This window comes from Dasypus novemcinctus, chromosome 5 (assembly GCF_030445035.2).
Source record: "Dasypus novemcinctus isolate mDasNov1 chromosome 5, mDasNov1.1.hap2, whole genome shotgun sequence".
NCBI lineage: Eukaryota > Metazoa > Chordata > Mammalia > Cingulata > Dasypodidae > Dasypus > Dasypus novemcinctus.
In genome coordinates this window covers 131,614,024-131,640,913 of record NC_080677.1, presented here as the reverse complement: position 1 = coordinate 131,640,913, position 26,890 = coordinate 131,614,024, and the positions used below count along the sequence as shown (strand labels likewise).

Genomic DNA, 26,890 nt, shown 5'->3' with positions numbered 1-26,890 from the left:
AATTTAGCAAATCCTCATCTTTCAAGAACCAGTAGAGAAGGGGTTCTCCTCCACGCTTTCTTTTTAGAACTAAGGGATACAGTTTATAGGAAAGAAGGTAGCTCTGGATTCTGCCTCCAGCATGGCTTGGGAAGATGCAGATGTAAATTTAAATGTTATGTTTTGCCATCAGCCAGCCACCCAGGCACCAGTCCACTGACACTGTAACTTAGCTGTAAGAGGGTACTCCCCAGTAAACCTCTAACCACTCATCCATGGCATTCCCAAAAGTCGTTTCCTATGGATTGATTCAAATCTCTGTCTGCCTTAGGGCTAATCCTCGACTCTTAGAAAGGAGGAGCAGTGCCCATGTCCTCTTTGGTGACCTCTGGCCAGTACAGGGTTGTGTATAAGGTTACTTGATAGAATACAATGAAAAGAAGGAGTCCAGCTGGAAAAGATTTCTGAAGATGGTGGGAGTGAGGTGGGAAGGAAGCGCATAGTAGGAAGCAAAGAATTCTGCATCTTCTCTTCTCAGGGTTCACTGCCACTGCTCCCGACAGCACTCAAGTACATTGCTGGCCTGCAGAGGCTCAAAGAAATGAAATCAAGTAGAAGGCTGGGGAAAAGACAACATGGGGCTGAGGTAGAAGAAGGAACAAAGGCTAACTGAGAGCAAAGAAAATCTGAGAGCACAGATAGAGGGAAAAACAAGACACCAGGGACAAAGACGCAGAGATGTGGGGCACTTTGGGAAGGGCAGAGCTATAAAAGGGGAAAACCAGGCCACACACACTGTCTGGTTTATTGGCTCATCATACACGCACACAGAATCTGTACACAAACATAAATACTCCAATGTACACTTTTTACATGGGACTCCTGGATCACCTCCCAATCCCTGTCGTCCAGGACCCTGCATCCTGTGCCTTCGCCAGTTTCCATTTTAGGATGAAGGCTTGCAGGGTGCTGGCATGAAAAGGTAGGAGTCTGGAGGAGGGGAGAGGTCCTGCTCCCCTCTCCTCTCAGGTACCTCCAAAGGGGCCTGTCCCTTTTCAATGGCACCGATGGGGCAGAGGGCTCAATACCTCCACTCCTCTCTCTGCCGCAGCTTAAATCCCAAACCTCTCCTCAGATCCTCTGCACCTTCCCACTTATCTCTTCTCCTCTTGAAATCTCTTCCCTAATCTCCTCTTTCTTTCTCCATGTCCCTAACTTCCGGTCTCTGCGTCTTGGTGGCCCCCGGTGCCTGCAGGGAGAAGGGACCCCAGGCTGTGGTCTCTCTGGCCCTCTGCCCTCTTCTGGGGCCTCAGAGGAGGCTGGGACTCCGGTGCAGCTCTGCAGAGGTGTTGCTGCCCTTTGCAGGCTCTCTGTTGGGGGTGGGCGCCAAGCCCTCCCCGGGGCAGCCATGCTGGATCAAGATGTCAGCGCACTCCTGGCTGCCAGCCCGCCGAGCATAGGCCAGCGGGGTCAGGCCCCGGGCGTCGCGGCTCCGCACGTCCACCCCGTACTGCAGAAAGAAGCACATTTTCACAACTGGCATAAAATGGGAGGAAAGGTACGGGAGCTCCAGGAGAAAAAGGAGAGGGGGCTTTCAAAGGGTGAGGCCAGGGTAGGCCGAGTGCCCACGGAGGCTGGAAGGAGCCCGACACTCACCCAGATGAGCAGCTGCGTGAAGACGACGTTGGCCATGGCACTGGAGAGATGTAGCGCCGTCCGCCCATCTCCATCCCCGTAGGTCTCATTCACCTCCTCCTTGGACCCGTGGGCCAGCAGCATCACCAGCAGTCGCAGGTCGTCTTCCACCACAGCCCGGAGCAGCTGTTGCCCCAGGGGCACGTCTGAGCTTGGCAGGGGTGCCAGGAAGAGCTTCTGCTCGTATTTGGCCCGTATCCAACGCTCCTTCTCCTCTCTGCAACCACAAGGCCACGGAGAAACAAGTCAGAGGAGGACACCAAACCAATGGGTGGGGCTCAGGGAGGAGAATCAGGGAGTTAAACAAGCACCAAAAGAGGGGGCGTAAGAAAGAACTAGCCAGAGAAAGTAGTAAGACAGAGCGGAGAGATCTGAAGAGACAAATCTAAGAAACTCTCAGGCATCACCAAGGGGCAGTGGGTAATCTAAAGGGTGAGGAAGAGGCTGAAAAGAAAGAATGCTGAAGGGAGGCCCCTTGGAGACAGCAGGGATGTGGGGGGTTGAGAGGGCAGGAAGATTCGAGGCAGGGGCCCGGGTGGCAGCTTATCTGGCCGTCTGAACCCTCTCCGATTGGCAGTGCTGGAACAAAGGGGGTGGGGGCAGCACTGGAGGGACACGCACTACCCTATCTACCACCCATTCTCCCCATCTCGGTGCTCAGGCTGGGGCGCCCGCGAGCCACAGAGATAGGGCCCTGCGCATGCGCTTCCTGCTGGCCCCCTGACCTGCTGATAATGGCTCAGAAAGGGCCCGTTGTTGTGAGGCGCCTGAGTGACAGGCCAGCAGGGGGAGGGGCACCCCAGGGGCCAACTGCCAAGCCAAGCAACCGCCGGTTTTAACCCTTGTGACACTGACAGCCACACTGGGAGGCCCCGCCCCGCTCACCTGCAAGCCTCAGGCCCTGGCTTTGCATAGCCGCCCAGGGCGCCCTCCCAGACACTGTTGGCTAGGGCATTGCCCATCGCAGTCATGACAGCCAGCAGCTCAGGTGGCCAGTCGTCCAGGTCAAGGGAGCGCACTCGGGACAGGTGGGTCCCCAGATGCCGGTGGATTCCTGAGCACTCGATACACATCAGGGCCCCCAGGTTCAGGCTGGCCCAGTCTGGATCTAGGTGAGAAGAGGAAAAACTATGAAGCCAGGCGAAAAACCCAAAGATGGTAAAAACGAGGGAAGTCCTTCTCCGGTCTCCACCTCCTGGAAGCCTTTTCTTCTTTTCTTTTCTTTTGAAGGCTTGCTTTCTGCCGTCTCTCCCCTCCCCAGCCCGGCACCCCGCCTCGGTACTCACTGGGTGCCTCACAGTCAATACAGAAACTGTTGCCCCGGACGGTGCGGACGGCTTGCACAGCCAGAGCTGCGTTTTGATTGCCTAGTCGAGTCTGCAAAGTGGTGGGGTGAACAAGGGATGGCTGGCTCAGGCCCGGCCGGCGCCCTTTCACGTGCCCACCCCATCTGTGCTGGAGCGCGGGTCCCGCCATCCCTTCCCAACCTTGTCCTTGGCGCTGCGGCAGCCCTGCAGGCTGGCGAGGATCTGGGCCTGCACGCTCTGTACCCACAGCTCCCGCTCCTCTGCCGTGGAGGCCTCGAAGTGCCACGTCTGCCCGGTGAGGGAAACCACCACAAATTCAAACGATTCGTCTGCATCTGTGAGGATGGTGTGGGGAGAAGGGGAGACAAGGCCGTCACATACCGAGACACTGACTCCAGCCAGGGGCTTCCCGGCACACACACACCTTGGGGCACAGAGGTAAACTAAAAAGGCACAGCTATCAACTCCCTTCCCGATCCTGCTTCACAGAAACTCCTACATCCCTCAAATCTTTTCCCCCCACCAGGCTCAGGGGCCAAAGTCTCCAGAACTTGCCAGGGGCAAAGAGAGTAAATCACCAAGACTAACGTGGAGAACCCTCACCTCCATTCCTAACCACCTGTGGAGCACGAGGCAAAAAACAAAAAAAAGATGGTGGCACCAAGGCTGTGGCATTCCCGGCACTGCCGAGAACGGGTCAGGGAATCAGAGAGGGGTGCCTCCTAGAGAAAGAAGGGCTGAGTTTCTGGAGGAGGATGTGATGGGGTGCTAGGAGGCAAGTGCTGGGAAGAGGTGGGGGGAGGCGGGTGTGGGCACCATCCGTACATGTCAGCTGCAGCCGCCTCATTTTGCAGCTCATTAAACCCAATATTCCTGACGGCGTCGGCGAGGGGCTCCTGGGAGCTGAGCCCCCTCCCCCACTATCCTGGCATAGTCAGGCAGGAAGGGCAAGTGGAGTGGGGGAGAAGAGAGAGGTTTCCTCCGTGCCTTGGAGGAACAAACAGGAACCTATGAACACCTGTAGTGACAAGCACAGCAGGGCTGGACTGCGACCCCAAGCAATCTGGTGAAGCTATTTCCAAGCTTTACCCTTTGGGTCCCCAGAAGACAGTCACGTCAACCTCATTCCCCATGGTCACTGTCCCTTGGGTGAAGAGTTCCTAACAAGCAGTGTGCATGTGACATGGGGAGCTGGAGGCAGCAAAGGGTACAGGTGGAGCCCAAAGAGAAAGCCAGAGGCAAAGGCTTCAGGCCACAAGTTCTGCAAGGGCCAGTCTCACTTGCCTGTAAATCCTCACTCATCTCATGGTACTCTGACATTCCCTGGAATTCCTTCTCTGCTGGGCTCTTGAACTCAAGGAACCCTTCCTAAATAAATGAAGTTGGCACCTCTTCTTTCCCCAGGAATTACTATCTCCCCTCCCCTTGCTTTCAATCATAGTCATTGAACTACATAATCTCCTTGACCATCTGTGAGGACTCATTTCCCTGGTACATACTGGACAGTACACCCCATACCATGACCTGCTAAGCATCACTATATCAAAAGAGTGGCTGGAAAGGTGGCTCTTTTTCACAAAGGTGACCTCTGCCCACCTGACCCACATCCCCTGACAGAGTAGAAAGTGAGAAACGATGAGTCAATATAAGTTAAACTTTTTTGGGAGCAAAGAGACTCCAGTCATTAAAAAGAGGGACATTTTAGAGATACTTTGGAAAAATCAGAGGAGCACCACTATGATAAATAAAAGACTAAAAAGGCCCTAAGGGAAAATGTTTAAGAAGACGAAGGAGAGACTCAATCTGTCGATATGGATTAAGGACCTATTATGTACCCAGCACTCATTAAACTCAATGGGTGATACAAGAGACTCAGAAAACATAGATCTTGCCCCTCAAATCTTTGCAGAGCTATTGGTATAGTCATCTCTTGTCTTTTACCTTCTATAAGAATAAAAGAAATAAGCATACATTTTAACAGAAAGGATTTAAGTTAGCAAAAGAAAGAACTTTCTGATTAACATACTGGATCTAGATTGCCAAAAGAAGTTGTAGAATGGCTTATATTGCAAAGTATTAGAAAGCGCACAATAAATCTAATGCAGAGGGGGAAAAGGGTGTTATTCTTAGGTGACTATAGCCAAATCCCATGGCCCGCCTCCTGTGTCCCCAGTTTCCCTCTGGATCCCCCTAACCTTCAGCAGCACTGGTGGGGCCATCTGGTCGGGGGGTGCCGGTGCTCTTTTTCCGCCGGTGCTTCTTCCGGTTGGAGTGGGGAGATGCGGGAGGCTCCAGCTTGGGGCTGGAACTGAGTACCTCAGCTGGGCCACTGGCTGGTGAGGGGAAGAGTTGGAGAAATGTGGGAAGAGGAAAGGTAGAGGAAGGGGAAGAGGTAAGCATGGGGAGGATGAGAGTGGAGGGAGAAGAGGACAAGTCCTGCCTGGCCTGCTACTGGGATTGCCAATCTGGATTTTCACTGGGCCAGACCTGGAAAAGCCAGACTTACCCTTCCTCCAAGGTGATGGCTTAGAGGCTTCCCAATCCCAAAGCTTACCCAGCTTTGGAGGAAAAAATATGGAGAGAGTGTAGGAAACTTATGTACAGGGAGAGGGCAGAGCAGGCTAAAGGCAAAGGAAGGAAATACTGGCTTCCAGAGCCTGGAGGGGTGGAAGGCGGCCCAGGGAACTCACAGGGAGCTGAAGCCCCAGCAGCTCCGCACCAAATTTATCCTCAATCACACTCCCCGCTCCTCACAATTAATAGCAGAATTAGAAACAATCAGGGAGCTGCCTAATTACTGTCAATTAGAGCGCGCTAATCAAGCTCTCGTCTCCCACACCCCACCCGGCGCTCACCACTAAATGTCAAACTTCATTAGAGGCAGACACGCTCGCTCCCTCCCTCCCTGCCTTCCTCCTTTTAGACTCAACAGAGGGGCCTCAGCAGTGCCAGCAACAGGCCACTGGAACTGGTAACCCAAGGGAAGGACCCTCTAACGGCCCTCTTCCTTCCCCCCATACTCGCTTCCTTCTGGAGGAATGGATTTGGACTTGGAAAATGGGGCAAAGAGATTCCATGTGCTGGTAATCTCCCAGTTCCTTACTTGGCATTTCAGCAGCTTTGGGGTTAGTGCTTCTATTGGGTCAGGGATCTGTGAAGGGTCTTTGGGAGGCAAATCAGAGAGAACAGCTGAGTGCCCCTCAAGCCAGGCTAGAACAGAGAAGAGCACGTGTACCCCACTTCAGAGCTTACCCAGGGGCCAGTGGGAAACCCTTTGGATTTTCTCTCTTTGCACCTTCACTTACGAGAAGGGGATGTAGTCAGGAAAGGAGACTTGTGCCCATTTCCTTTTTAGCCTTCAGAAGTGCTAACAGGATCTGTGGCCAAAGGATTAGGACATGGATGAAAGGAAGGAGGATGGAAAGGAGGATGAAACAGACAAGCGGAAGACAGACTCACTGAGGAGACAGGGAGAAGAAGTGAGGGGAAGGAAGAGTCGAGATGTGAGCAAGGAGCAAAAAACGGAAACGGGATAACCGAGAGGAAGAAAAGAGCCAGGGAAAATAAGCAGAGGCTGCGCGGAGGAGGTGGAGTCTCCCACCGACACCGGAAGGGGCGGGACCGGGCAAAGCAGCCAGGGCGGGAAACTATCTCTCGGACAAGTCCCTGGGTCGGGACGAGGGGGCTCCCCCCCCACCTCCGGGGAGGTGATGCCTCCCAAACCTCGCACACGCCGATGAAGCTCCCCGGCCTCGAGCCTCCCTCCTCAGGCGCGTCCCGTCCCCCCCGCCGGGAGGCTGATGAGCTGGCTGCGCAGGGGGCTGATGGGGAGAGGGGAGCCGCTCCCGGGCGGGGAGGGGGCGCACCAGCGCCAGCCGCCGGCGGCGGGGCTGAGGGGGTCCTGGGAAAAGCGGGGCGGGGCCGGGCGGGCGGGCAGAGGGCAGCAAGGGGCTGGGTGGAGGCGGGCAGAGCCCCTACTCCGCGTCCGAGCAGTCGCCAGACCCCCAGCACCGCCGCCTTGGCCACCCCTCCGTCCGGGCCTCGTCCCCAGGGCGGGCCGGGGACGCACCCCACAGCCGCCTGGCCCCACAGCCGGGCCACTCACCAGGGTGCTGAAGGCCTGGGGGCAGCGCGGCGGCCTCACTCCACTGGTCGGCGCTGGAAACGGAGCAGGAGCGCTGGTGCAGCCCCTCGGGGCGCGGGCCAGCCAAGGCCGAGCTGCTGAGGGAGCGGTCAGAGTGCAGGGACGTACTGCTGGCCGAGTGGGGGGCACCTGGGGGTGGGTGAAGGGTCAGGCTCAAGGGTAGAGGCTGGGGGGAGGGGTGCAGATACAAGGGTGCATAGGGTGTCGCCGCTGGTAAGTACCACTCGGGGCCAGTTTGAGAAATTTCCAGTAGGATGCTGACCAAAAATGAAAGGGGCCAGGTTTATCTGAGAGCCAGAGGGTTTCACACTGGCCCCATCCCTTAGATAGCAGCCTGTCCTTGAGACCTTCCCATCGCCTCACTCCACGGTCATCAAAGTCCACCACCTCTGTGCTCCACTGTAATGCTGGCAACCCACAAGAGGGCTGGCGGAGTGGGTTGTGGCAAGGGTGCTCTAGCCTGGAGAGGGAAGGACTCAGGGTCAGAATGCAGGTTTCCCAGCTCTTGGAAGGAGGTGGGAGACCAGTACTGACCTCACTGCAATCCTTCTCGGGCCAAGGCTGCGTGGACGCAGGCTCAGAACTGCCGACGTCCCAACCCCCTTCCCCTTCTGGCTCAGGCCCCTGCACCTACATTCCAGTCCACATATGCCATTTGCTTTGCCTCAGCTCTGCTGCCATTCTAACGAGAAATAAGTGTATCAAATTCAAGTAATTATGTCTAATTAGTATTAGTAATTATCCTGTTGGGTTGGAGAAAATTAATCTTTCGTTTCCCATCAGGGAAGAATGGCAGAGCCAAGGGGGAACCAAAGGCTCCAGGAGTGCCAAGATGGGGCAGGGCACGGCTGGCAGTGGAGGAAGGACAGTTTGCTCTCTTCGGATTCTTCTTGGCCTCAATCCCCAGCCATGATTCACTTCTGGAGGGGTCTTGGGAACAAGTCATGGGGCCTTGGAGGCCTGAAAAACTTAAAGGACCTAAGCTGGGGCCCTAAGAATCTAAGCCTCCCTCCCCCCCTTCTTTAGACTCAGGGTGGTGATGGAGGCCAGAGGGCAGTGGGCCTGGAGGTCTAGATGGGCCATCCTCTGGTGTGTACAACTCTTGAGCTGAAAAAGCAGCCAGGGGTTGGAGGTTAGTAAGAAGGCAGAGATGGGGTCTGGAGCTGGACAGAGCTGTGAAAAGAAAGCAGATGCCAAGCTAGGGAGATGGCAAGCACTGGGCTTCAAACCAGTCCTGCGAGCATACAGGACTGAGTTTCTGGAAGCCTCAGGGTAAGAAGCTCTAAGCTGAAGCAGCTGAAGGTAAAGAAACAGGCCCCAAATACCAAATGCTCTGGTGGCAGCATGATGCTCAAAGGCAGAGGGCAAGTTTTATGTTTCCTTTGTATTTGTCTTAACACCCAAAATAGGACTAAATACATAGTAAGTGCTTATTAAAATACGTGTGGCACCAAGTGGCCACAGGCCAATCCAACCCCCTTCCCAGGCCTCTTTCTCTTCACAGTCCTGCCTCACCTTCCCCTGCACGGCCTGACAGGTCCCTCCTAACTCAGCCTTTCTCCGTGCACCCACTCCTCCCACTCCTTGGTAAACCTTCCAGGGGAGCCTACTCACTTGCTAATTTCTCAGTTACCTTGCTTATCCCACCCCTTCTCTTTTCATGCCCTCCCAGATTCCAAATCATCTCTAGTCCCATCCAAAGACATCTCAGGCCCCAACTTCCTCCCCAAGCCCCTCAACCCAAAACCCGAGGGAGGGAAAGTGCTTTCCCTTTTCTTTGTTAATTCTCCCCTCATTACGCCTGCAATCCCACAATCAGTGTGCACTGTAATTGTCGAATTTGATGCTAATGATTAATGAATTAAACATGGAGCCATCAATTAGTCCTCGGAGGATAATTCTGCATAAAGCAGCGGATAATGTAATTACAGTAACAAAGATAATGAGATGTTAACATCGCCCGGTGAGTGAGAGACATGTGTGAGTGTGCACGAGGGTCGGTGTCAGAGCACGGGTTTGGGTAAACGCCGGTCGCCCGTCTGTGTGTTCCCGAGGATGTCGGTGTGCATTTACGGTGCTGTGGTGAGGTGAACGTCAACTACTGTGCTGGGCCTCCCTTCTCCCCGCGCCACTTCTGCTCCTCAGGTGAAGGATTTCAGAACTTCAGAATGGGAAAGGACCCCGTTTCCTTCCCCCTTCAAGACTGAGTCCAGCTTTCCTTCCTCCTACCTGCCTTCCAGGAAAGGTTTCCCCTTACTTTCCCTTATCATTCCTCCTCTTCAGTGTGACGAGAGAAACCCAAGCCAGCTCTCCCTTGCTCTCTTCGTGCAGCTCCGGGGGAGATGGGAGAGAGTGGCTCCTCTCCAGCCCATGCCCCTCCCACGCTGGAGAACCTCCAGCAGCAGCTGACCCAGCTGTCCTGGCAGAGCGCTGAGGACTTCGCGTGTTGCCCCCCGTTTGTCATTCCTGCCGACACCCTCCCTGGCACACCAACCTGTTGGTTAGTACACTGTTCTTGGCCCCTCTCCTGCTCCCCAGTCCACTAGAGCTCTCTCTCTGCTCAATTCAAGGGCTTCCTCTTTCTGAGCTCAGGGTGGTTTAGAAGAAAGAACATAGCTTTTCAAGTCAGAGGGACTTGGGTTCAAACCTTTGCTCTATTAGTTACTGTGTGACTTTAGTCACATTATTAAACCCCTGAGCCTTTGTTTTCTCATCGACAAAATGGGGATAATCTCTATTTCACCGAGTTGTGAACCTGAGGCCTGCTGTAGAGTATACCCCACCCACAGTACCCAACACATTTCAATCAATGAGTGCTGGCCTCCCCACCCCACCCCCACCCCAGGTGTCTCCAGACTGGTCAAAAGTGGGCTTATAGGGGAAAGCCCAATGCATACATATATGCAGGGGAGGGGACGCTGAGGGTTCGCAGCCCTTGTCCTCTAACAAGGATCACATTCGGGAAGCTGCCGTATGGCCCACTTTCCCTTGAACCCAGAGTTCTCAACCGGAGTATTAGCCTTTTGAGTAGGTGATTCTTCGTTGTTCAAAGTCTGTCCCATCCATTCCAGGAAACTTAGTCCAGCCCCCTTCCACTAAATGTCAGTAGCAGCTCCTATCACCACGACACGCAAACACCCCCCATGCACACACAATTCTACATGCTCTCTGGGGAAGCTGGCACACCGCAGTTGATAACTTATACTGCTAAGAGCTGATCCCTGGGGTAGGGACATAGACAGTGCCTGGGAGAGCAGGGCAGTGTCTTGAGCAGAAGTTTCTGAGCCCAAGGAAAACGAGATCTGAATCCCTAGTATAACCTCAGGGACACTGAAGTCTTGGGAGGAAGGGTCCAAGAGCCAAGGCAGACCTCGGGTATGGGAAGTGAGTGTGGGCAGGGCAGCCTGAGGAAAACCAGCAGGGGTCAGGAGCAAGAGACGTCCCTGGGAGGACAGAGGCCCATCTAAGAGGGGAGCATTTTTCACCTGAATCATACATGAGAAGGTAAGAAGACAGTAAAAGAGAGGCAGCTCTGCCTCAATTCTTTCCAGACTGAAGCACATAAGGGCGTTTCCTGGACCTCCAGCTTCTGAGCACAGATCCCCACCTCTCTGCAGACCCGGGGATGTTTTTCTGGTTAGCTTTAACCTAGGTAGCTCTGTCCACCTCTAGCTCTTTCCCTGCCTCACACGGCTAGCTTGGCAAATAGGTCACTATGCACCCAGCTAGAAGAAACCCCACCTTCCTGGTCCTCTTGGCATGAGCTGGGCTGTGGTGCTGGGCATGGGTGCCAGAGACCCTGCACCTACAGATCACCTGCCTTACCGCTTTGCTTCCTGCTCCAGGTGCAGAGGAGGGGATGGCCTTGAGACGGCTGTTTACAACTTCCCAGACATGAGGCTACCGGTTCCCATTCTAAAATCCAAACCAACCCTGGCTATACCATTTGCTGCTACCTCAATTACCTCCACTAGGGTAGCAGTTGGCGAATCAATTTGGCCAAGAAGATGCTGAAGCCCGACACTGGGCAGCAAGCATGTTTGCAGCCCCCAGCCTCCGGGATGAGCAGCAAAGCTCCATAATGCCTAGCTTCCTGGGGCCCACTGCAGCCACTCCCCAGACCTCCAGAGGCATGTTCTCCACATGCTCCCCACCTCAGCAGCCACCTCACCTGTGCCCCCACCCAGCTGTGTGTTACTCCGCTCCAAGGCCAGCCCATTGGCCCGGGGGCTGGTGCCTGGGGCCGTGGCAGGTGTGGCTCGGGGCAGCCGCTTCCCTGGCACTTTCACTGTTGTCCGCAGCAGGTCAATCTCCTTGCCGTGGATGTTCTGCATGTAATCCTAAGGGCCATGTGGATAAGACAGATGAATATTCATTAGGACAGGTCACTCTCTTCAGTCCTTTGTCCCTGGCATTAACTCACCTGCTAGGTGTCTCCCCTCTGTGCCACATGGGGTGGGGGAAGGAGAGGGAAAGCTCGGATTTTACAAAGCAGGATCCTGAAGCCCATTCTGGATCACACCTGGATCTATACTGTGACCAAAGGGTAACTCCTGGGGACTCAGCCAGGAGAGACACAGGGTCAGCTGGGGTAGAAGAACCTGGAGCCGTGATCTAAGGCTCAGGGCTCCTTTAGGAAAAACAGCTTAGGAGGCCACATAAAGGAGGCCAAGAATTGGAAAGAGATGGCTTTTAGGGGAGAGAGCCCACACGGCTGAGGAGAGGAACTACCAATGAACCCTGTGGGATACAGCGCTGGTACAGCTCTAGGCGTGGGCTGCCTGGGCTCAGGAGGCTGGCCACCCAGCCCTTGGGCCCTGTTTCAGAATTCCTGCCACCACTGCAAAGGGCACTGAGAATCCTCTAAGTCCCCAGCATTCAGAACAGTGCCTGACAATACATATTTGCTGAACAATTTAAAGGGACGCCTTCGGTTATGCTTCCTGGATGAGGGATCTAGAGGGCATCCTCTCTGGCAGTGATGAAGGTGATCTAACACCAGCATCCACCATTCATACGGGAGGCCTTTACTGCGCCATCACTTGCATTTTTATCTCACGTACTTTTGACAACAACCCTAGGTATTATGCCTATTTTATGGCTGAAAAAATCAAGGCTTAGAAAGGTTGCTCTGCGGAAGATCACATGGTAGATGGTAGTAGAGCCACTCAAACCCAGATTTTTCAGATTCCAAGGCCCCTGCTCTTAATCCAGGCTTCAGGATGCACTGTGCCTTCAAAGTCTGCACCTCAGAGGGGTCACAAAAAACTGAAGTGTGGAAAGTGACCCAGATGGTGGCACTTACTTTGTATCTTCAGTCTCTCCTTTCACCCCTCCCCATCATTTAAACTTCTGCTGTGGGAGGACCCATGGGGAGAAGAGGGGCAGCTGCAGAACAGAGTCCTGCCCTCTGTTCCTTTTGTTTCCTGTTTTAAAACCAGCACCTGGCCTGAAACCCCAGCTTGATCTACTGGTTCTAGAGTATTCTTCCAGACATTCGACTCCTGTTTTCAATGTCTGCTTCACCACTGAGCTCCTCAGTAGTTCCTAACTAACATTTTTTCAAGTGGCAAAAATTCCTTCCCTAGGGTCTACACATCTTTCTGAGAGCAGAATCGGGATGGGTATAGCCCGATTTAACTTTTAACTGAATTACAGATTAGACATAAAATCAGATCCTCGTTTTTTCTTCATGAGTAGTATCTCCAGGGATTTTTTTTTTTTTCTTTTGGCACCCAGACAGCTAATGAGCAGTGCCATTTTAGACACAGTTCTTTATCTCCGTATAGGCCCTGGCCCTCTGTACCCATTCTGGGGCATCATCCTGCTTTTCACCCAGGCTTTCTTATTTTCTCACCCTTTTAGCTTTAGGAAAAAGAGACAGCCATCTATTTAGAAGAGCAGTAGGGGTGTGGATTCCTTTTGGGAAACACCAAAAGCACAGAGACTGTCACCAGGTGCTAAAAAAAGAGCTGCCCCTTCCTCTGGAAGTAACAAAGAGGATCATCAAGTAGACAAGGGAGCTACCTGGTCCCCAGGAACCCAAAGAAAATGAGGAGTTACCACATCAGAAAGAGGAAAGACAGAGCAAGGAAAGAGAGACCACACAGAACACTAGCTCCTGCCCGCCCGCTCGCTCGCACTTCAGTTCCCAGGGTGGCATTACCTACAGCTTGGGGTCAGCAGGGGGATGGTGGGAAGAGTGTGGGGAGGGGGGGAAGGGGTGCTGTGGATGCCAGCATGCTGGCCTCACTGCGGAAGCCAGGCCTACCGCTGGCCGAGCTTGTAGTTGCCCTTTATTCTCAGAGCTGCTGTTATACCGCCACCGGCAGACAACTCTACAGAAGGTGTTAGAGGGGCCTAACCATTCAGAGAAGAGGAAGAACTTCTGGAAGGCCACACAGGCCTACGAGCTCCCTTCCCTGCAACTGCTGTTCCCAGCAGCTTTGGGTCGAGCCTCTGTGCCCACCTGCCACTGCCTAATCCTCTGAGGGACAGGGAGAGGTGCCTGGCCTCAGGCACGGCCTGCTGCTCGGGCTATACGCAGCTCTGAGGTTATTTTGTTCATTGAATCAGAACCACAGAACTAGAAAACTGAGAAAATAACTAGAGCACCTTCTGCCCAATGGAGCACTCCTCTTGATAACCTCCTTCTCCCATCCAAGATAGGGGTCTGTCTCCCCCAACTCTGCTTTAGCACTCACAGAGCTCTGTCCTCTGCTCAGAGCCTCCCTGAAGAGGGCTGTGAAGGCAGCAAGCCCAGGAGGCCCTTCTCTGTCCTCCGTGGCCCCCGTCTCAGGTCTTCTCCAGCAAACTCTCGGCCACCCTACCCAGCCACCGCTGGCCCTCTCGCCTTGCTTTCCGCTCACTGTCCAGTTCCTGACTTCGTCGTCTTTCTCCCGCCTCACACCCCTACACTCCCACGGACTCAGCCCACCACCCTCACTCAGCCCTAAGACTTCCCTCCCGTTCTGGGCTTCTGCGTGTACCCATCCCCAGTCCCCTCACATAATCACATCTTGAATTGGCTGCCTCCAGACAACTGTCAACAGCTGGCTGGGCCGAAGGCACAGCTGCAGCTCCCTCTCCTGGGGGCAGGGGCTTGGGTCTGCTCTAGTTCACAAGGAGGTCAGAGCAGCTGCAACAGTTTTCCAGGCCCCGTTACAGCCCTGGGCTGGGATGGAGGGACAAGCTGACCCCAGACCAAGAACAAAAGCTGCTTGGAGGGACTCCATTCAGGGCCAAGGAACCAGAAATAAACTTAAAGGGGAAAGGGCTGCCTGGCAGGGCACACCTAGAACCCAACGTCAGCATCTCTGACAGCGCAGGACGAGGCTGGCTCCCTGGGCACATGGCTCTCACCTCTGGGTCCCTGTGGCAGCCCAGCTCCAGGGCCCAGAGCTAAGAGGTGGAGACTGGCCCTGGAGGAGGGTCGTGGTGAGGAGCTTGGAGGAGGAACAGCAGGGACAGGAACCTCAGGGGCAGAGCAACAGCGTTTCCCTCCGTCAGCAGAACGGGGAGCACGGCAGTGGCGGTGGCAGCGGGCTGCTCAGGAGAGCGGTCACCACGGCTGCCTTTATTACCCACCATCAAACAGCAATTTCTTCCCCAGCCTCCTCGCTAATTACCCAGCCAGCGTTCTCATCTCGTTTTATTACTGGAATTAACAACGAGTTCAGAGCGTGGAAAGCTATTAAGATGTGTGATTAAGCCACATTCAATTAGTTTCTACAAACAATTTAATTGATGTTGCAGATAGAATTAACAGAAGGTGATTGTGTGAATGGCTCCACTGGCTGCAAAATGGGGGAGGCTGTGGCGGGCTCTCTTGGGCCAAGCAAGAACAGGGCTCAAGGCTTGAGGCTGGCCCACCAGCTCCTCCTCTTCACGTCCAGTCCAGGGCAACCAGCCTCCCCCAACGATAGGCACGTCACCAGCACTCAGTCAGGAAAGACAGACTAGGCCAGGAGCTCATTGCTGAACCTTTGGAGGTAGTGGAGGGGCCCTTCTCGCCAAACCTCCTGCTGGTATTTGAGAGAGCCAGAGAAGGAAGCCAGGCTGCTCAAGGTAGGGCAATGCCTGGTCACTGCTGGCAACTAAAGAGCTTGCTTAGGTTGGAAGACGGAGGCAAAAGGGAGCTTTATGGCAGGACAGCCAGCAACCCAAGAACACAGCAACCACCAAGGAACGAAATGAAAAAGTGGAACAGGGAAGTGGGGTGAAATGACGTGCCCCTTTACTAGACCTAAATTTATACCCCTGTTGAGGCAGCAGCACACAGCAGCCCTGGGGTTTGTCTTTGTACTTTTCCTATCACCACATAGCTCCAGATTGGAATCATGTCGTGTGTGTGTGTGTGTGTGTGTGTGTGTGTGTGGTGTGTTCGTATTATTCTCGTGGGATCATGTCTTCCTAATAGGAAGATAAGCATCCACAGGACAGGATGCCCGTTGCCGCTGGAGCCTAATGTCAGGGGTGGACCTGCCTTTTGATCATGGAGCCAATGAGCGGCTAATGAGGGCAGCTGGCTGACAGATCATGAACTCATGCTCTCCAAGGAGCTGCTCACTCAACCCTCTTCATGACTTCCTGCGACCAGGAGAGCCAGAGGGGGACCTAGTGCTAGGAGTGGGTGTGGTGGGCTGCCAGAGCTGCCTGCTTTATAACTCACCTTGCAAGAAAGCAAAGACAGGCCTAGGAAGCCCCTGCTTCCCAAACCCTGTCACCCATCACAGGCCTCTAAAGACCTGAAGCCACACACATTTCAGCAAGGGCAGCGCTTGAGGGGGCTCCTGCGGAGCTAAGATACCCAACCTGGCTTGAGGCAGGCAGGCCCTCCGTATTTGACAGTAAACCTTGAAAATACTTGCCCCTGATGTTAACTCTCCACAGTGACATTTCTCAATCAGCCCCAAAAGGGAGGTCCTCGTGGCAAGTGCAGAACCATCTGGGCAATGCTTACAGACAAAATCATGGGCTCAAGTCTTGGCTCAGTCAGTAGCTGTGTGACTCTGACATGCCATGTAACCTCACAGAGCCTCTACAATTTAAACTGTGTGCAAAAACAGCATTCCCTCAAGCCTGTGCCTTTCTTTCCTTTATCAAAAACAAACACAAGACAAAACAGCTGACTCAATCCTCCATGTACCAAGACCCCCTCTATCATCCCTCTTCTCTACCCAGGGCCTCCTTCACCATCTGGGGGAAGGGAACAAGCAGAGAGGGACTATTAAGAATGCAGGTAAAGGGGGTAAGGCTAAGGTCATACCCAACAAGGTGGGAGAAAGTGGTATGCTTCAGAGAGGTAAGTTTCCAAGTTCACCAGTCAAGGTGGTGCATAAGCAGATGCTAAGCCTGCTGTGTGGGTGGGCGCTGAAAGTAAAACTGAAGTGGGAGTTAGGAGGCACCAGCATGGTCTCTGGCACACGACTGCCCCTCTCTGGGCCCCAGCATTACCGCCTATAAAGGATATGGGGTGATGCCCTTTGGGATCCGTTCAGTTCAGAAACACCATGATTCTGCTCCTATTTCCAGTGCCGGCTCCCCCGTCACCTCCCCAAGGCACTGAGGCTCTGTCACACAGCCACAAGGCTGCGTACCTGCAGAAGGGCTTTCAACCATTTAAGGATGCTTCTTAACTACTAGTGTCGGTGCCTTTTCTAGTGTGCCTCTCTGCCTCTCACCATCTCTCAGGAAACCAGTGGTGGGACGAGGTCTTCATTCAGGAGGAGGGGGGTGGAGTCAGGGACAGACGAGATGCCCACTGTACTAACTGCCAGAGGCACCTGGAGGTGGCCTGGCCTCCAGTCTGCCCCAGGTGGGGTACCTACCTGGTATCCTGGCACCAGTTCCTACCTAGTGGAGGAAGGGATACTGGGAGGGAATAACCTCTAACCTCTAAGGGATACTGGGAAGGAATAACCTCTGTCCCCCAAGCTGAGGGCAAGGCCAGTAAGTACCTAGAGGAATCAGCTAAGGAGAAAACTCAGGAGAGCCAGACTGGAGGTCTGGCCTAAGTGGAAACAGACTGCCCAAGGCTGGCTCTTTCCAAGCCAGGTTCCCTTCTGAGTGTTTTCTTGGAAGCCTGTCTGGGAAGTGTTCTCTGGACTGGATTATGGCTGGGAAACTTGAATCCCAGCATCTCTTGGGTTGGGCCTCCCTAGCACCTTGTGCAGATTAAAAGGAAGGCTAGGGACCCTCTGAGGCAAGCCCAGGGCCTCTGGGTTGGGGGTGGGCCTGGCCCACGTGCTGTGCTTGAGGGGCTTCACAGGAGAACTCATTAGCCCCACAGTGGGGTGGTGACAGAGATGGATTCTGGTGACAGCTGTGTACTGGAGCCACGCAGTGAGGGAAGGGAGAGAAAGGAAGGGGGGATGAGGAGCTGCCACAGGGGCCACTCTACAATCACTGCAACCACCCCCCAGCTTAGGCCTAGGCCATGCACCCTCCAGACCCCTCTACCCACAAACGGCCCTACCCCCTCCCTTCTCCCCACAAGAGTGCTCATCCCAGGCCCCACGACGTTCTCAACAGCCCTGACCTAACTGCCCTCTAGTTCTCTATCATCCCAGGCACAGGAACCCAGCGCTCTCCCAGGAGGATGGCCCAGCTAAAGACAACTGTTTGGCAACATTGGTATCCCTGATTGCAGAAATTCTGAGTTAAGTGGGCTAAATCCAGCTCTTAGAGTGACTAGGATGTAGGATGTAAAACTTAACTGCTCCAGGGGACAAGGGTGGGGCCAGCTGTCTATAAACTGCTGCACAACAAGCCTCACATTAGCCAGGGATGACCATCCTGTCAGTGATTTTTTTCTTCAACAGCCTCAGCTACAACCCAGGGCTTTAGGTGTAAGTGTATGGGTCTCATCCGGGTCTTATGGTCTTTTCAGTGCCCAACCCACCAAGTGGAGGTTCTGCCTGGAGTGAAAATGCATTTGAAAGTTTGAAAGCACTAAGGTTTGCTTCCCTCTCACTCCCCCCCGACACACATTTCCATATTTTGCTTATTCTCCCTCTCCTCTTCCATTCCACTCTGCCCCTCAAGTTCAAGGTTTTCTCTCTCCCAGACTTACATGCAGGCTGGGGTGGTAGGTGAGCAACCCGTTGTCACAGAGCGTCACATACTTTTTCTTCCACTCCTTATTCAGGGATTTGCCACTCCGCTTCAACAGGATCCCCTGAGAACAAAGGTCTGATCAGAGACAGGAACCAGGAACCTAGCCCCACAGGTGACAGGGTGTGTGGAAGGTCACACCCCTCCTTCCAGTCCCCCCTTGCTCCTGAGCCACTTTGCCAGTCTGGGCAGAAAGGCCTTTAGAGCTCATAGCTGAGCTAAGGGGAGCCAGGTGGACAAACAGTTTTACAGCAGCCTGGGGGCCCCTCTCCAGTAACCACGGACTACTGTTCCAAAGCAGGGAGCAGAAAATTTTCCTCTCTGCCAGCTCATGGAGAAGTGATTTAGAAGGTCGCCCAGCAGTAAGGCCCCTGGCCACAATTCTAAGGCCATCCCCAAGGGAGGAGTGGGACACATAGCAGAGATTTCAGTAGGATTCTGTCTAGCAGCTCCTGTGCCACTCACTGTGTAGTTCCAGAATAGGGCTGGAACCCCCCAAACCATCCCAAGAATGCCCCAGCCTCCTCAAGCTAGACAGTGGGAAGACCTAGCCTTCAAGGTCAGCAACCACACTACCTGTAGACACAATGTGGAGGTCAGGTGAGTATGAGAATGAACAGAAGCTCCATGAGAACAAGGATTTTTATTTGTTCTGTTCATTGAGAGAGTTTCAGCACCTAGAACAAGGCTTGGGACACAGTAGATGCTCAGTAAACATCTGTTGAATGAATTGGAGAAAACCAAGCCAAGACTGTGTATCTGTGAGATAATAAAGGCGGGAGGTGGACTCCAGCTAGGAAGACACCATGAGAGGGTACATCACAATAACCCCTGCTTCCTTCCTAGGCTAAACCTTCTCTCCTCTAATGTTAATCCCTCAAAGATGCCTTTACCCTCCTCTGGCCCTCTCCCTGAAACAACAAATAAAACAAGGAGTTGGCCAAGGATGGCTGATTCCCCAAGGTCCCCAGCATCACCACCTCATGGGCCCCCATCCTCCAGAACTCAGGAGGGTTGAGAAGAAGCAGGGCTTAGAGATGCTTAGACAAAAAAAAAAAAAAAATCCTACCCTGAATTTCATCCCAAGGGGGTTGTTAAAAAGGATGAGATCTGCTCCTAATTAGAGGAGGTAGGGCACACAGAGAGAAAAGGCCCTTATAATGCCTTCTCCTTTTAGGAATGGAGGGCTCTGCCTTAAGTTAACCATGAAAACAGGAATTAAGAGATTCTGGTGAGAAAAAAATGGGCAGTCTTCTGTTTTCATGGTCCTGAGCCTGAAGTGGAGAAGAGATACTGTATTCAACTCCACCTTCCTCCACTAGAGTTCTTCCTAACAGAAGGCTCAGCCCTAGACAAATTAGATTAATATAGCGGTGATTTAGGATTTCTTGGCTGAAAACTCTCTGGCTCCCCAATAGGAACTGAGGTGGAGGTAAGAAAGAGAACTAAATTCCAGTGGTTTGAGCAGCTTTACTCCCAATCTCCTACTTCCTAACAGATAATTCACATCCTTGAAATCCCTCCTTCCCTCTTTTCCTCTTTCTTCTGCTTCCCCCAAAAGACAAAAGACACTGCAGGTGTGGTCACATGCAGTCAAAGTTGGAGGACACAGCCCTCAGAGGACAGAGCCCTGGCACCTGTTCCCCATCAACGTGAGGAAACCTGATCCTCAAAAGGAGCTCCTGCAGCACAGTGGCATTAGCACAGCCATCCCTACTACTACGCCACTACTATTCCCATCCCTACTACTACACCACTACTCCTCAAGGCTGGGCGGTCCAGCTGTGAGTGGGCGATGCCTCCCAACCACGGAGGAGCCCGGGCAGTCATCTGGGGCCTGGCCTATCCACCTCTTGGCCTGACATCACGGGCCCAGGCCAGGGACAAGGGGTGGCAGAGAGAATTCAGCATAATATAACTGTCTCCTCCTCCCCTGACCTATGGCAAAGTGTTCCAAGGCCTCCCTTTCTCTTTCTACCACTAACCAGCTCCAAAACCTCAAACAAATCATTTACCTACTCTGGGCCTCAGTTTCCTAAGACATATAAGAAGAGCAACCTTGAGGATCGCCAAGCATCTTCCAACTGAGACATATGGCAGTCCTTGATATCCCCTACCTGCCTCCTCGCTGGATAATGAGATTAGGAGGTGGGATGCCGAGGCGGTGCCTGAGATGGAACTCCCTTCCCCCTTCTTCACCTTGGCCTCCTCTTTAGGCAGGAAGCTGAGCAACAGCCAGCAGTAATGACGCTCTCCTTAGCTGAGAGGGTGTGGGAGGAGCGCCCAGGGCTTCCTGGAGAGGAGCAAGCGCCCAGGGACTCAACCTGCCTCCCACTACCGGGCGGGGGCCGCCCCCGTGCCCACCCCCAGCCCCCGGCTCCTCACCTCAAGCCGTTTCCCCGGGGAAATGAAAGCCAGCAGAAGGCTGGGCTGATCAGAGCCTGCCTATCCCTCACCTCTTCCTAGTTCCCTCCCAAATCTGTTCCAAGAAGGGAGAGAGAGCTACAGGGGTTCCTGCTCCCCTCCCTGGGCCGGCCAGGCTGCGCACGGTGAAGCAGGAAGCAATCTGGGGCGGAATGGAAGCGGTGCGGAGGCGACAGCCCCCAGAGGACCCGTTCCCGCCGCCCGCCTCCCTCCCAGCTCCGCCAGCCGACTTAATTGCGGAGTCCGGATTGATTGGGAATGCAAATGGCAACTGAAATGCAATCTCCACTCCCAGCAGGAGCTGGGGGGAGGGGCAGGTACAGAACTGGGGAGAGCGGGACAGGAGGGTGTTAAGGGGAGGGGCCAGCGGCTCCGGCAGAGGTGGACCACCCAGAGCCAGGAGGCGGGGTGGGGGGAAGCCGGAATGGCCAGTGGGCTGGGAGAACCGCCTGGGAGAACCGCCAGCGGCCAGCCCCTTTCCCTAAGGGCACTGCTCAGGGACGCCCACCGAGCAGGCACGCACCCAGCGCTGCTCCCGCGATCCTCTGCAGCACCCGGCACCACCGCCTGCCTCCAGCCGCCAAGCAGCTCAGCGCAGACAGCCCGGAGGGGGCTCTTTCTGGCAGTGTCCCCCCTACTGAGGGTCCCTGGGATTTAGGTGGGCACTTAACACCGAGGTGACCTAGCTGACCTCCAGGCCTGAAGAGAAAGAACCGCGGGTTTATCAACATCACGTAACACAGGGGGCCCTGTCACCCACCCCAGCACCCCCTTCCCCTCTGTTTTGGGGTGGGTGGGTAAGACAACAAATAAATGGCTCAGCCCCCTGCCACCGTCCCCCCAGACAGGAGCCTTATCTCAATGCCTGCTGCTGGGGCGGGCGCTCTCGTTCATTTGCTGCGCGGGGACACGCACACCACCCCTCCCCAAGCCAGGGGGGCGCAGTCGCGGCCAAGGCGGAGCCGCTTCACCTACGCTCTACCGCCGCGAGGGAGGGGCTCAACAGAGGGCAAGCCAACCAAAATCAACAAGCTTCTGCGGGACTTACTCTGTTCCCAGGCACACTCACAGGGGTAGGGGGAGGAACCTGTGGGTGCTGCCACTGCCTTCTCTTCCCCTTTTCAGATTACCTCCCAGTAGGCTGAGCCAACTAGAGCCTTCTCTGCGAGTCATGAATGTGATGAATCTGTCAAGGGTGGGACCATGTAGAAAAGGCAGGATGTTGGCTGACGTCCTCCATACCCTGAACTCCGGGACCCTCACAGAGTTCTTAGGACTCTTAATTCTCAGTGGACCTTCACTGCAGGCTCAGAAACCCCCAACCATAACCTCCCACCTTAACCCATGAATTCTGGCCACACCTACCCATGGGGAAAGCCCAGCTCTGAAGGACCCAAGCAGCCAGCGGGACCCCAGCTAGGCCCACCTGCTCCTGGCTTGCAGCTCTGGCCACACCAGCCTCACTCTCCGCAGGCAAAGCCTGGCCCAATACCTCCTGGAGGTGGGGCATATCTGACCATCAGGTGCCCAGGGATTCCGTGCCAAACCCAGTGTCCTGGTAGGCTCGGCAAGACAGCCTGGCAGGCTACTGCCCTCCACCCCTACCCCACTGGCCCATCTTCATGGGCACCTCAGCCCCTCTGCCTTTAAGCAAAGATGCCCCCCATCACTCAGTGTCTTTTCCAGCATGGGGGCCCACGAAAGAGGGTGGGGGGAATCCAAGCTTCAGGTGTCCCAGTCCTAAGAGACGGTGACACAGGGAGGTAGGGGAGGGATTAGGAGGTGACACTCTCAACCCATGTTTCCTTTCAAAAGAAATGGAGGCTCATGTGGATGAAATTGTGCCAACCTGTAGGTCTAGCACCTGGGTATCCCGTCAACGCATCCTCCCCGGGTTCCTCTTTCATGACTCCACTTCCTTTTCTGGGAGGAGAGGCAGTAGGCCAGATGGCCCCAGACTCAGCCCTCACCCGGAGACAGCAACATCTCTCCTAGTTCCCTCAACTCCCAACACCAGCACTTCTGGGAAGGCGATTTTAAGATGTGAGGTAGCTCTCTGCTGCCCTCCTGAGGCGAGAGGCAGGCACAGCCAGCAGGACAAGCCCCGAGAGCACAGGCGCCCAAGGAAGAGGCTGCTCAAGAGAAGTCCATGGCCACACGTGACCTCTCTGGCCATCCTTTTCACCAGGACAAGAACCGATCCCTTGTTTGGGACGTGGGCCGAAGGGAGTATATGTGTGTGCCTGCCTCTGACACCGTCTCCCTCATCTCAGAGGCTGAGATCTTTGGGAGGTCTTGAGACCTGGGATTCCGTGGACACTGAGGTCCAGGGGAGGGAAGCACTGACCTGCTTGATGGGGATGGCGCGGCCACTCCCAATACTGTCCACCTTGCACTCTGTCGCCTTTTTCTCCCGGTCCAAGTCGGCGCCCTTTCGAGACTGGAAGAGAAAAAAAGAGATGTGTTAGGAGAGGCACGGGGTATGTCGGGGGAGAGCTGCCCACCTGAAACTGCCCAGCCCTCCCACTTTCCTCCCTCCTCCTGGGCAGGGCCTAGCGGTGGGTTGGGGCCGGGGCGGCGGGAACGGGAAGGAACTGAGACCACGAGTATTCCAACGGGTTTATTCTTACACACGGCACCATACAGAGCAGCACAGGTCACTGAGCTGGGCCCGCCCCTCACAAAAGAGCAAGGACATGAGATACCGAGGGCACGAGGAGCGCGCGACCCAGGGGGCTGGGGGCATAAGAGAAGGGAAGGGGCCAGGAGAGGTGGACGGTGGGCCTGAGGGACGGGTGGGAGCACAGGGTACGACAACCAGGGAGCGCAAAGTCCAGAAGCGAACGGGCGGGTGGCCCATCTGCGGCACAGACACCACATAGCACGTTGCGCCGAGTGCTCCGGCACGGCCCGAGGGGCACAGTGGATGGAGAGAGAGAGGGGAGAGGCCAGAGAGGCCCTGCACCCCCTGGCAAGCTCCTGGGGCAGAGTCCACCCAAATGCGGATCCTAGGAAATAGGGGGAGGCCAGAAAGAGGGTAAAAGGCAAGCGGCGGCGGCGACTGCGGTGTCCGGAGCAGGAGCAGGAGCAGGAACGCAGTAGTCCATGCAGGAAGGAGCAGGAGGAAGGAAGGGGCAGGAAAGCTCCCCCCAGGAGCAGCTGGGCCGGAGCAGGCGCTTGGACTCCCCCGCCCCTTGGGGGCTGCCGTCACGCTGGCCCGGCCGACGGGCGTGGGGCTGAGCTCCCTTCTTCTCCATGCAGCGAGCCTGGCGCAGCGGCGTCCAGCCGGGCCTGGTCCCCCTGGGCAACCCCGCGGCCACTGGCTCCAGCGTTCCTAGCCTTCCCTGGGGGTGGGGTTAGTTACAAAGGTTCCTGTGGGTCTCTGGAGTGGGGAGCACGGCGGCCGCTTCTCATCTGAGAGCAGTCCCAGGGCCCGGCCCGCCTCCGGCCCCGCACAGGCGGGGAGAATGTCCAGAGGTGCTGTGTGTCACCACCTGGTCTTCTAATTTGGAAGGAGTTGGAAAGGCCTTTTTGTTGATGAAAAGTTGGAAACAGTGGCACATATCTGCAAATATCGAAAGAATAAAGATTTTGGCAAGTTATACTCAAGCCCCGCACAAGTCGGTCAGCACTGGTGAGGGCAGAGACCCAGGCGCCTGGGGAGAGGCGGCAGCGGGATGCCAGAGGAGGAGGAGGTGGCGGCAGTGGAGGCGGGGGCTGCACCTGCGGGGCAGCTGCCCTGGGGCCCAGCAGTCCATCTCCACGGGAAACGGTGACCACCAGGCAGCTCTGGCCCCACATCCCCTCCTGTTCTCCCCAGGCTACTTCGAGCCAAGAGCACAAGGAAGGGGCAAAATACTGCAACTGGCGAGTGGGAGAAAACACAGCCAAAGGCAGCTGGAAGAACTGACGGGAAACCATGCGCCGGAGAGTAAATTGTCACCCCGGCGGCCCCACACAGTCAGCTCCTGCCCCCTGGTCCTCTCCTGGGCTCCGTTGCCTGGACCCGCCACAGCCCTCTGCCCCTTTGGCCCAGTGAGGAGGAGGAGGGGTGACACCGCTGCCACCGGGTCCCCAGACAGAAGAGACCGTCGGGTGGAGCAGGGTGCCGCCTGTCCAGCTAGGCTGGTGAGCTGAGGATCCCGGGGTCCAGAGGAGCACCGCCCCCGCCACAGGATGGGAACGGGGCAAGAGCGGCACACAGCGAGTACATGGACTCATGGAGGGAGGCTGGCAGCGCCAACGGCCACGTCCAGTGGGAGGGTCACAAGGGCACCAGCCACAGAGCAGGCACAGGAGCGGTGACAGCGCAGGACGTGAGCAGCTCTCCCTCGCGCAGGTGGAGTTCTGCCCGGGAGCATGACGAGGGAGAAGAGCGGTCGCCCCGAGAGCAATGATGAGAGGGCGAGGCCCCAACTTGCACTCATAGAGACGGACACGTCTTGAGGTCGCCTCAGGGATGATGGTGCAACTGAGGTCACCACGAAAACAATGGAAAGAAAAAATAATAAGGTCGCCACTGTGAAGATGGAGAATGAACGGTCCCGGTGGGGAAGGACGTGCCGCGAGCTCGGGTAAGCGAGGATGGCGGAGCAGAGGTCGCCGCAGCCAAGGCAGGCAGCCGAGGGCGCAGGATGGCAGGGAGCACGAAGGCAGTGCAGCAAGGAGGCGATGGAGCTGGACCGCGGGGGGAGGGCGCGTGGAGAGATGGTGATGGGGCAGCGTAAAGGCGAGGACGCCCTGGGGTTGTTACGGAACCAGCCGACAGGGAGAAAGGGGAGAGGGTAAGAATGATCACGAGGGAGATGACCGGGGGCAAGGTGGGAGGGAGCGGGGTGCCACGGGCCCCGATGACGGTCACTGTGCACACAGCACCCGAGGGCTCTGTGGCAGTGGTGGCAGCAATGACAGGTAGGGGGGTACAAGCAGGCGGCTACCAAGACTGGGTGTCTCAGTGAGTGTGAACGGGTACAAGAAGGCTGCGAGCTCCGGCAGGGTCAAGGCTGGGGAAGTGCAACACGCAGCAGCAGCTGGCAGCAGAAGGCGGGTCAGTCAGCAAGGGAGGGAGGAGAGGGCACGTGGCAGGTGCAGGATGCACGGAGGCAGGCAGTCCAGGGACAAGAAGGATGCTGGTCAGGGCAGGGTAGAGGATGGAGGAGCAAGGCTGGGGAGCTCTGGTGCTGGGCAGGGTTCCTGAGAACCTGGAGGGAGCCTGGCCTGGCTGTGGCTGAGCACGGGGACCAGGCGGACAGCCCCAGCCCTGGCACTCGGCAAGAGGCGCATGGAGTGACGCGGAAGGACGGGTTGGTGATCTCCTGAGGACCCACACAGCCAGCTCGCCCTCCCTGCTCTGACCCAAGACTCCCACAATTGTCCGGCCAAATCCCAGCTAGAGGGGTAGAGTTGGGGGTCAGGGCACGTGTGTCAGAAACTGGGAATGGAGACAGAGCGGGCTCAGGTGGACCTAAGATGTGAGGGGGCTGGGCCTTACAGGGGAGACACAATCAGAGCCCTGGGTGTTCTGTTTGGGAGAAGGAGATAGGAAAAACCTGTGTGGGAGGAACGAGGCAGAGTGGTGAGGAACAAAGACGGGAATTGGGAGAGCAAGGTCTAGGAAAACATTCCTAAGATTTGTTAAACCAATCACAGTGGTGGGTGGAAAGCAGGCTAGTTTTCCTCTTGGTAGTGTGGGGCAATGGAAAAAAAGGTGGAATGAGGAGCGGGAGGCAGGGCTTGGATTCTGCTTCTAGCTCCGCCAGCTAACCTTTCATGTAACCTTGGGCAAGTAACCTTCCGGTCTCTAGTTCACTAGCTTGAATAAAAGAGGGTTAGGGGTGTTAGATGAGATGAATTCAAAGACCCCCTTGAAGCTGGAATGGAAATCCCAAGGGATCCGGGAGAGAGAGGCTCCTCGGGAGGGTATGGGTGCAGCAGAGGGCCAGGAGGGATCTGTGTGGGATACGGTGAGTGCGACATGTCTGTGTAGAAGCGGCAGTGGGAAGCCCCTCTGTGAGCTCAGAGGAACAGTCGGTGGAAGATGCTGGGTGAGGATGAGGGCCCTGGCCAGGAGCCTACAGAATCCGTGTCTAAGAGGTGCTGTAGGTGTGTGCAGCAAGAAGGTATCCTCCTGGTGGGGGGCTGCCCAGCAGCTCGGCTGTCCCTGGCTCCTGCCCATTCCCTTCTCCTAGGCTGGGAGCTCATTCTGCCCTGCCTATGCAGTGAAGAA

General features: G+C 55.6%; 1 protein-coding gene across 3 annotated transcripts in view; it reads right to left on the bottom strand.

The window, feature by feature from the left end:
- Window positions 1-766: 766 nt before the first annotated feature.
- AGAP3 (ArfGAP with GTPase domain, ankyrin repeat and PH domain 3) overlaps window positions 767-26,890 on the bottom strand; it is a 67,967-nt gene continuing 41,843 nt past the window's right edge. Inside the window, exons 9-18 of one of the 3 annotated variants that reach the window (XM_058297997.2) lie at window positions 23,012-23,104; window positions 18,200-18,304; window positions 11,297-11,465; window positions 7,087-7,254; window positions 5,177-5,314; window positions 3,162-3,316; window positions 2,961-3,051; window positions 2,560-2,782; window positions 1,636-1,891; window positions 767-1,489 (exon numbers count right to left, since the gene is read on the bottom strand). In XM_058297997.2, coding sequence (XP_058153980.1) covers window positions 1,289-1,489; window positions 1,636-1,891; window positions 2,560-2,782; window positions 2,961-3,051; window positions 3,162-3,316; window positions 5,177-5,314; window positions 7,087-7,254; window positions 11,297-11,465; window positions 18,200-18,304; window positions 23,012-23,104 — 1,599 coding nt within the window. In that variant the 3' untranslated portion in view covers window positions 767-1,288. The remainder of the gene's footprint in view (window positions 1,490-1,635; window positions 1,892-2,559; window positions 2,783-2,960; window positions 3,052-3,161; window positions 3,317-5,176; window positions 5,315-7,086; window positions 7,255-11,296; window positions 11,466-18,199; window positions 18,305-23,011; window positions 23,105-26,890) is intronic. The other 2 variants (XM_058297998.2, XM_058298000.2) reach the window with 2 other exon arrangements.